Raw genomic sequence first — 9,310 nt, 5'->3', positions numbered from 1 at the left:
CCCTGAAACCTTGTAAGGATGCCATGACATTGGCGCAATCAGTGTCTTTTGCAGATGAAACAGTGGAGGTGAAGAGACACTATAAACTGAGAGGAGTGCATCTCACTGATGGTGCCCTGGCTTTGAGCACATGAGGCTGAAGGTCCCACCTAACACCAGGCTTCCAAAGTCACCAGCTTTACCATACACAACGGTGCTGCACTGTCTCTACCGCCTCAGGCACCCAGAGCTCATTGTCTGTACACACGGCTGGGTCAGGTGATCAGGGTGAGTATAGAAAGGGTCCTGGGTTGGAAGAAGGCCCATGGAGAGAGTGGGACAATAATGACGGAGGAGTTGGCTATCACTGAGTGTGCAATTCTCTCCTGGTGGGGCCTTCCTTATGCCTGTGCACATGTGCTGGTCACCTTTGGACCCTGGAGAGATGAGGCACCATGAAGGGGGCCTGGAGTATGCTCTGCACGTGATGTAAGCAGGCCACGCCTTTCCTGTTGCTGGCCCTAAGCCCAGCAATCATTGATCCCACGTGGCCCTTGCCCTGTTGAGATTAGAAAAAAAAAAAGTTTATTCTTCTGGGCCACCTCCCTTCCAGGCTTTATTGCTTTCTGGACACCTTTGGTGAACGTTCGCAGTCCTTTAAAAGTGCAGAGTCTAGCGGACCAGTCTGAGTCCCAGAGATAAGTGTGGGCCTTCTGGTGCAGCCGGTGCTGCTTCTGGTAGCTCTGGCTTGAACCTTCTCAAGAGCTGATGTCTGGGGAGGTGAGTTTGCTGCCTGGGCAAGGGCACTGAGGATGTGTCCAAGGCTGGGGATGGGGGCTTCTGTCTGGGGGCCTCTGCCGCCTGTGTTTCCTCTCCTTTTCCCTGCGGCAGGCACCGATGTGTGATATGGACCTGAGTGACGGCAAGGTGAAGGAGACCAGTGTGGCTGGCAGATGCCGGGTGTCCTGGTATGAGCAATACGTGCAGCCATGTGTGGTGGAACTTCTGGGCTCTGCCCTCTTCATCTTCATCGGGTGTCTATCGGTCATTGAGAACAGCGCAAACACTGGACTCCTGCAGCCTGCCCTGGCTCACGGGCTGGCCTTGGGGCTCATCATCGCTACCTTGGGGAATATCAGGTGAGACCAGACCCTAGCATTGAGCCTAATGTCAATCTGGGAAGCACTTGGCCAACCACTTGGGGTCTTACAAATATGCTGGTGGGGTCAGCTAGCTCTGCAGCCAGTGAATTCTGTGGGCAGGCCACTCTCCAAGCCTATTAAATGGGAATAACACTGTTGCTATATTTTAAAGTTATTTTTCAAGCCAGCACTCCTCTTTTGTTCGCTCTGCCCCTGCTCTATACCGAGCACTCTTTAGATAACACTGTAGTCTCTGGACAAACCTACGGAATAGGTTCTGTGATTTCCCCTGTTTTATATTTGCGGAAGATGACGTCCACATCACCGATACGAGGTGTGTGCTGGAAGGTGGTGGAGCCACGCATCAAATTCAAGCAGTCTGGCTCTACTGCCCAGAGCTGAGCGTCTGAGGGGAGAGGAGCTTGTGGGGCGCTCAGCACTCACCACTGTTGCTGGGACCCTTTGGGAGTAGATCAGGAAAACTAAAGCAGCACAGAAGGCCTGGAGTGGGGTTTCTTTACCCACTGGAGGGCTCCATCTTGACAAGAGGGGTTTGTCTGTTTGTTTTTAGGGGCAGAAAGATGACCCTTCTTTTGCTTGGCTTTTATCTTGCTAGGAGCTCAGTGGCATGGGTTGAGGGGAGGCGGGCCTTTTCCTAGAAGAGCCAACTGTAATGGTGGATATCCCGCTTGGGGCATCTGACTGGATGAACTGGGATAGCGCCAGTCCTCTATTTAATCTCATTCAAAACCAGATATGGGGGAGGACAGTGCCATACTGTTCTCTGGAAAGAGAGAATGGACACTATCTCTTTAAATGCACAAGGGAGGTGGTGAGTGGGATGGAAAGCACATGGCCTTCTATCTAGGAAGGCCTGGTGGCCAAAGCAAGCCTCTGAGCCTGGGTACAGTTGTGTGATGTGGAGGATGACAACAGCCAGCGTTCAGTAAAGCCACACAGAGATGCGTGCTGGATACACACCAACATCTTGGTTTTGCAGTCTGCTGTGTGGGCCTCTGATAGGGCACCTGGCCACATTTCTGGAGGGCCGGAGCAAGCCCTCAGGAGTCTGGGGGTGGGGGGAAATGCATGGATGTTCTTCCTATGTTTGTCTCCAAGGCCACCAAGGGCCTGGTTTTAGGGCCTGCTCCACCCATCCCCAGCTCCCTCTGCCCCTCTCACCTCTCACAAATCTCTTTGTAGAAAGTGGGAGAAATTTGCCGCATTTCTGCTAATGGCAGGGACCGGGATGACTCCAGCCTGCAGGCCCAGCTTGGGGGATAGGCTGAAGTACATATTCTCAAGGCACATTCCCTGTGGTGGGCCTTGGATGGTGGTGGCCTCATGGCTTCCTTCTCCTCTTGGTTGTAGCGGTGGACACTTCAACCCTGCTGTGTCACTCGCGGCCACACTGGTCGGAGGCCTCAACGCCATGCTGCTTATCCCCTACTGGGTCTCCCAGGTGCTTGGGGGGCTGATTGGAGCTGCCCTGGCTAAGGTGGGTAAACCCTGCTGGGACTGGGCTGGTAGCTTGGCACTGATGGAAGAGTCCCCTTCCCCCTCTCCTTCCTTCATGTTGATAGTGTATGCTTGAAATCTTTGATATCTTTTCATCAATAAAAAAAAAACAAACAAAAAAAACTAGTTCTGGGTCCCAGCAATTAAGAACACTGGCAGCTCCTCCAGATGACCTGGGTTTTACACCCAGCACCCACAGGGCAGCTCACAACCACCTGCAACTCCAGTTCCAGGGGTCCAACACCCTCTACAGGCCTCTGTGTTTACCGGGCATGCATGTGGTACACAGACATACATGCACACAAAACACTCATACATGTAAAAATAAATAAATAAATAGAACGTATTTTAAGTGGGTTCTTCTTAGCTGCAGGGTCTCTATCCATCAGCACTGGTGATAGAAACCAGGGCCTCCAGCATTCCCAAGAATTTCTCTACCATACAACTTCATCCCCAGGCTGGGCCAAAGATTCTATAGCTCTGTTACATAATTCCATGGGCTCCTTCTTTCCTCCATCCCTCCATGCTCCATCCTCCTTTCCATTCTTCCCTTCTCCCCCTCTTCCCACTCCCACCACTGCCTGCTCCCCTGAGGGTGACTCAGTCTCAACCCCTCATTCAGCCTTCCTCAAGGCCTGCAGGTCCCTCAATGTCTCCACAAGCTAGTTTTGTGCTCTTTTTCTCAAAGAGGGTTATCTAAGCACCATCGGACACAACGCCTGTTATCCTCAGTTTTCAGGCAAGCAAAGCAAGGCTCAGGGAGGTCTTGTAGCTCCCACAGTCACACGTAAAAATGGAAAGAACTGGCATATAGACACAGGCATGCCCAAGTCCAGATGGGTTGGTTGGAAGCACGGGCCTCCAAGGTAGGTCCCTGTGCCCAGCTCCCAGCTTCTCTCTGTCCTAGGCTTCGTGACTTGTCTCCATAGGCAGTGAGTCCAGAAGAGAGGTTCTGGAATGCATCTGGGGCAGCCTTTGCAACGGTCAAGGATCAGGGGCAGGTGGCGGTAGCCCTGGGAGCAGAGATCATTCTGACAATGCTGTTGGCACTGGCGGTGTGTATGGGCGCCATCAACAGGAAGACAAAGGGCCCTCTGGCCCCATTCTCCATTGGCTTTTCTGTCACCGTGGATATCCTGGCAGGGTAAGTGTTCCTCAGTAGCATGATGGCAGTGTCAACAGGGGCCAGGAAAGTGTGGCAAATGGAGGTGGCTTTGAGCAGGCAACAGGCAGTGGTGGGGTGTGTGGTATCAGGAAGGGCTAGGTGATTTTTGGCTGGGAGGATGTGGTGGTCCTTCCATTTTGCTTCATCTAGGTCTAAGTCAGAGTGCTGGGTTTTTATAAAAATTCCTCATTTCTGTAACAGAAATAAAACATTCCCTCAGGGTGCTGGCTCTGTCTTATATATATATATAAAATATTCTCTACCCCAGTCTCTTTTACTTTGAGCCTCTTGTTAGTTTTGGGAAGGCATTAAGAAGACAGAGTTTGGCCAGGAATTGTCTCCCGTTGTACAGGTGGTCAAACTGAAGTTCAGAAAGGCAAGAAATGACTTAGGGTCATGGCGAGTCTAAATAAAGTGACAAATCTGGGACAGCCCCCCCACATCTGTTGAAGTGTGTGTGAGGTCCCTTCCAAAGGTTGAACTCCTTCCTTTTGGTCTCAGAACCAATCCTTTCTCGTTAAATCAGCAGTAGTGGTGCTTTGCTGCCCCCTAGTGGCACCTTCTTCATTTACACGTGAGCTCCACCACCTGGTTTGGCTTTTGGACGAAGAACCCACTGAAGGCTGCAGGAAGCAGTCTGAAAGCAGGGAGGAGGTCTAGAGATAGCACCCAGAGCTGGAGGTGTGCCTTGGAAACAAGCTCCCTCTGGTGAGCCTGAGGAACCTGCCCCCTTTGGTGTACCCGGCAGACAAGCCCCCTCTAGAGGAGTAGGGTCCGTGTTGGTGGCATGAGGACCCCAATGGGCCAGGCACACTACAATGACCATTACAAAGCACACATTCTGTCATTTGTTCCTGGGCATCTCCATCTCTGGACATGCAGAGAGGTTAGATAAAAGTCACAGAGCAGAACTCCGGGCCTGGACTTTGAATGTAGGTCAACTGTACTCCAAAGTGGGTGACATTCCTTGGACTTTGCTTTATAGACTTTGGAAAGGAACGTGTTCCATTTTTAACTTCTGTAGTGACTAAGCAGGTGTTTATTTTTTTACTGGACATTTGCTCGAGAAGTATGTTGGGGAGTGGCTGGCATGATGGTCATAGAGGAACCATCCTCCATCTGCCTGGCACTAAGGTTCCTTTATAGCCTCTGGGATCCAATGAGGGTGTCCGGGTGGGGTGGGCTGTGGATCTGATTAAGGATGTGGACTTGAGGACCTTCTGAGATGCTGGTGGACTGGGTATCCGTGTGTCTACAGTGGTGGGATCTCTGGAGCCTGCATGAACCCTGCTCGTGCCTTTGGACCTGCTGTGATGGCCGGCTACTGGGACTTCCACTGGGTCTACTGGATAGGGCCCCTCCTGGCTGGCCTCCTCGTAGGACTTCTCATTAGGTAAGAGGGTGACGGGGAGTTTGCGGCTAGTAGGTTGGCACTCACTTGGACTTGGAGGAGACAGGGGATCTTCAGAGGGAACTAAGCTAGGGCCTTTGGCTCCAAGTGACAGGAATCCGCTCTCCAAGGGGGACCAACTGGCTCTTAAGATTGAGGTGGCTTGTGGGTGCACTGGCTCCAGGTAGTGTTCAAATGTGTTTCTGGGGACTTGGGCTCTCTCATAGGCTTTCCTTTCCTATGGGTAGGCTTCGTGTTTAGATTGGCTTAAAAGAGACTTTTATCTAAACATTTTTTGTTCTATCTATCTATCTATCTATCTATCTATCTATCTATCTATCTATCTATCTATCTATCATATTCATTCCCCTTGAGGCACCAACTCCTCCAAGATCCTCCCCCTCCTTCTTCATCAGTGTCTGGGAGGGCTGGCTCTGGGCTGCATGTATAGCCTTCTTGTACCATTACCCACTGCAGTTCAGGGGCTTCAGGCCAAGCCTCCTGGGGCCTGTTGTGAAACACCAGCAATCACTCTATTGCTGATTTCTGAGTGACCACCATAAGCATTCTTCTGGAAAGGGTATATGTGGGATCAGAAACTGTCCCTTGCCACCTGGGAGTGCTGAGCTCAGGAAGCTCTCTGTCTAGAGAGTTCTGGGCCTGGAGATTCCGGATGGAAAGCTGGGTCCTTCTTCGAAGGGAATGGAGACCTCACAGGGTAATTTGTTTTTAGGGTCTTTATCGGAGATGAGAAAACCCGCATAATCCTCAAGGCAAAGTGAAGCTGCTGCTGGCATTCCCACTGCTCGGTGTCCTCAGCCGCCTGTCCTGAGTTGAGGACAGGACAGTTTTTACTGTTTCCTGCAGGACTGAGCTCAGAAGAGCCGCTGTGGCAGCAGCTGACCCCAGCCTGGCTTCTCAGGCAGGCAGGCAGGCAGGCAGGCAGCTGCTGCTATGTCCTGGGCATGCTCCCAGAACCTGGAATTCCTTTGTGCTCATGGGCTGGGTAGGGGTAACATGTGGCTAGCCTAAAGACAGGTAGAGACCACATAGAAAAAGAGCTTTTGTGTCACAGGAGAGACAAGCAGGTGGAGAATGGGTTGCTAATGCACACTGCCAATTTCCCCAGCTGTCTTTTTTTTTTTTTTTTTTATGCTGAGTCTGGAACCCAAGGTCTTATGCATACCAGGTGAGCACTGGCTACTGAGCCCCCTTCTCTCCCCACCCTTGGTTACTCTGTTACAGAAGGGCTTTCAGGAGCCCAATGACCTCCTTGCTCCCCCAGCTGCCAATCTAACTTTCTAATAAATGCTTTAGCATTTCCATCTGTGTCTGTTGACTTGTCTTTCACTTAAGACATGGGCACTGGGGGGAGAGGGGGAGGAAATAAAAGTCTGGGCGGAGGTTTACCTGTGCAGTAGAGGCTGGTTTCTACAGCCAAAGTAGGTATTTAGAATATGGTTCCCTTCAGAGCCTGTCTGCACTCAGGTAGACCCACTGTGGCACTCAGCCTGCAGCACAGTGTTAATTTACTTAGTCTCCAAGCCAGAAGATCCTGCTAAAAACTGAATGTAGAGTCCAGAGCTTTGATGAATTCTTAGTGCTGTCTGGATATGGACCAATCATTGCTCTTCAACTAGGGATGAGGTGGGAGTGGGGCAAAGCTGCAAGAATTCCCCATGGAAGGAGAATAGCAGCAAGCAGCATAGGCTAGTTCTGATGAGCCGGAAGCATGAGGGTGAAAGATATGAATGGAATGAAGAAGGGATAAGAGGCAACACACCTTCCAAGAAGAGCATGTATCTTCTCTAAGAACCATGGGTCATGGGTTTGATTCCCAGCACCGACCTGGTGGTTCATGACTGTCTCTCACTCCAGTCTTGGTGGCCTGGTCATGGCATGCATATGATGTACAGACCTAATTGCAGGCAAAACATGCATACATATAATCCAAGAACACATCAAAAAGATCACCCACCAAGTGAAGTTGGCTTCATGCCAGAGATACAGGTATGGTTCAACATACAAAAACAGATAAAAGTGGGCTGGAGAGATGGCCGAGTGATTAAGAGCTCTGTCTGTTCTTCCAGAGTTCCTCAGTTCAATTCCTAGAAACCACACGGTCGTTCACAACCACCTATACTGGCATCTGATGCCCTCTTCTGGCATGCAGGTGTACATGCAGATAGAACACTCATATACATAAAATAAATAAACAAATCTTTAAAAAATAGATAAATGTAATCCATCACATAAAAAGACTGAAAGAAAAAAAAACCTACACAATCATCTTGTTGGATACAGAAAAAAACTTTGACAAGATGCAATACCCTTTCATGATAAAAGTCCTGGAGAGACTAGAGATGTAAGAGACATACCTCAACACAATAAATGCAATTTGCAGTAATCCCACAACCAATATTAATCTAAATAAAGAGAAACTCAAATGAAACATGGCTCCATTAAAATCAGGAACTAAGCAAGACGTCCATTTTCTCCATGCCTACTCAGTGTAGTACTTGAACCCTTAGCTAGAGCAATAAGACAACTGAGGAAGATCAAGAAGATACAAATGGAAAAGGGAGAAACAAAAAACCCCTTTATTTGTAGATTATATGATTTTGTATATGAAAGACCCTAAAAGCTCTGCCAGGAAATGTCTACAGCTGATAACATGTTCAGAAAAGTATCAGGATACAAAATTAACAAACAAAAATCAATAGCCTTCCTAACAACAATCTGAGAAAGATTTCAAGGAAACAGTGCTTTTTTGCAACAGCCTATATATATTTTTTAACCTCCTGAGATAAGTCTCACCAAGAAAGTGAAGGCTTATATAATAAAAACTTTAAGAATTGAAGAAAGAAATTAAAGAAGATATCAGAAGGTGGGACGAACTCTTGGATTTTGAATCATGGATAAGTAGGATTAATACAGTAAAAATGGCCATCCTACCAAAAGCAGTCTACAGGTTCAATGCAATCCCCATCAAAATTCCAACACAGTTTCTCATAGAAATTGAAAAATAATTTAAGTTTTACATGAAAACACAAAAAACCCAAGATAGCTAAAACAATCTCAGATGATAAAAGAACTGAAGCAAGTATTACCATTCCAGAGTTCAGGTTGTACTTCAGAGCTATGGTAATAAAAATAGCATGGTATTGGCATGAAACAGACATGTTGATCAATGGAATCAAACTGAAGACCCAGACATAGGCCACACAACTATGCACACCTGATCATTGACAAAGAAACTGAAAACACACACTGATTAAAGACAACTTTTCCAAAAAATCGTGGTTAAATTGAATGTCTGTGTTTAGGAGAATTCATTCACATGGATCCATACTTATCACCAAGTGTCTAGGGGGAAGAGGAAGATCTCCCAAGGAAGGGAAAGTAGAATATACAGTTATGGAAAAACAGGGAGAAGAGTGGAGTGGGAGGATTAAATGGGGAAGGGAAAGAGAGAGGTAAGGTAGAGGATATGGGGAGGGACAAATAACATTAAGGGCCATTTGAGGAGCATATGGGAGCCTACTGCTGTAGAAGATTCCTCAAATATATACATATACAAAAGAAATCTAAATGGAGTCAGAAAAAAAAAAAAAAAACACAGAGGAGACAAAGCCCCAACGAGACATCTTTCATCACCAAGTGAAACATCAGGTTCCAGGAATGGGTTACATCCAGTTGATCCATTGGTCAAAGGAGCCCGATGGATGCCCATAAATATCTCTGACAAAAGCTATTGGATGCCTTCTGTAAATTGATGGTAAGACCTTATTGCTGAAGATAACACTTACTGTTGTGTGAAGACACCGTGACCATGGCAACTCTCATAAAGGAAGGCATTTAATTTGGGCCAGGTTACAGTTCAGAGGCTCAGTCCATCATCTTCATGGTGAGAAACATAGTGGCATGAAGGCAGGCACAGTGCTGGAGAGGTGGCTGAGAGTTCTACAGCCACAGTGACAGGTAGCAGGAAGAGATAGTGCCACTGGGCCTGGCTTGGGCTTCTGAAACCCCAAAGCCCACCCCTAGTGACACATTTCCTCCAACAAGGCCACACCGCCCAATAGTGCTACTTCATATGAGCCTATTGGGGCAATT

The 9,310-nt window shown here is 48.2% G+C and overlaps 1 protein-coding gene across 1 annotated transcript; it reads left to right on the top strand.

Moving 5' to 3' along the window:
- Positions 1 to 577: 577 nt before the first annotated feature.
- Aqp8 (aquaporin 8) lies at positions 578 to 6,517 on the top strand. The gene is made up of 6 exons (XM_021655071.2): positions 578 to 759; positions 871 to 1,118; positions 2,493 to 2,619; positions 3,569 to 3,783; positions 5,063 to 5,197; positions 5,928 to 6,517. Exons 1-6 carry the CDS (start codon positions 748 to 750, stop codon positions 5,974 to 5,976), a joined length of 786 nt encoding a protein of 261 aa, XP_021510746.1. The 5' UTR covers positions 578 to 747; the 3' UTR covers positions 5,977 to 6,517.
- The last annotated feature ends 2,793 nt before the right edge of the window (positions 6,518 to 9,310 follow it).

This window comes from Meriones unguiculatus, chromosome 14, assembly GCF_030254825.1.
Source record: "Meriones unguiculatus strain TT.TT164.6M chromosome 14, Bangor_MerUng_6.1, whole genome shotgun sequence".
In the NCBI taxonomy this organism is placed as follows: Eukaryota; Metazoa; Chordata; class Mammalia; order Rodentia; family Muridae; genus Meriones; species Meriones unguiculatus.
Note: the sequence above shows the minus strand (reverse complement) of the source record. Positions and strands in the feature narration are given on the sequence as shown.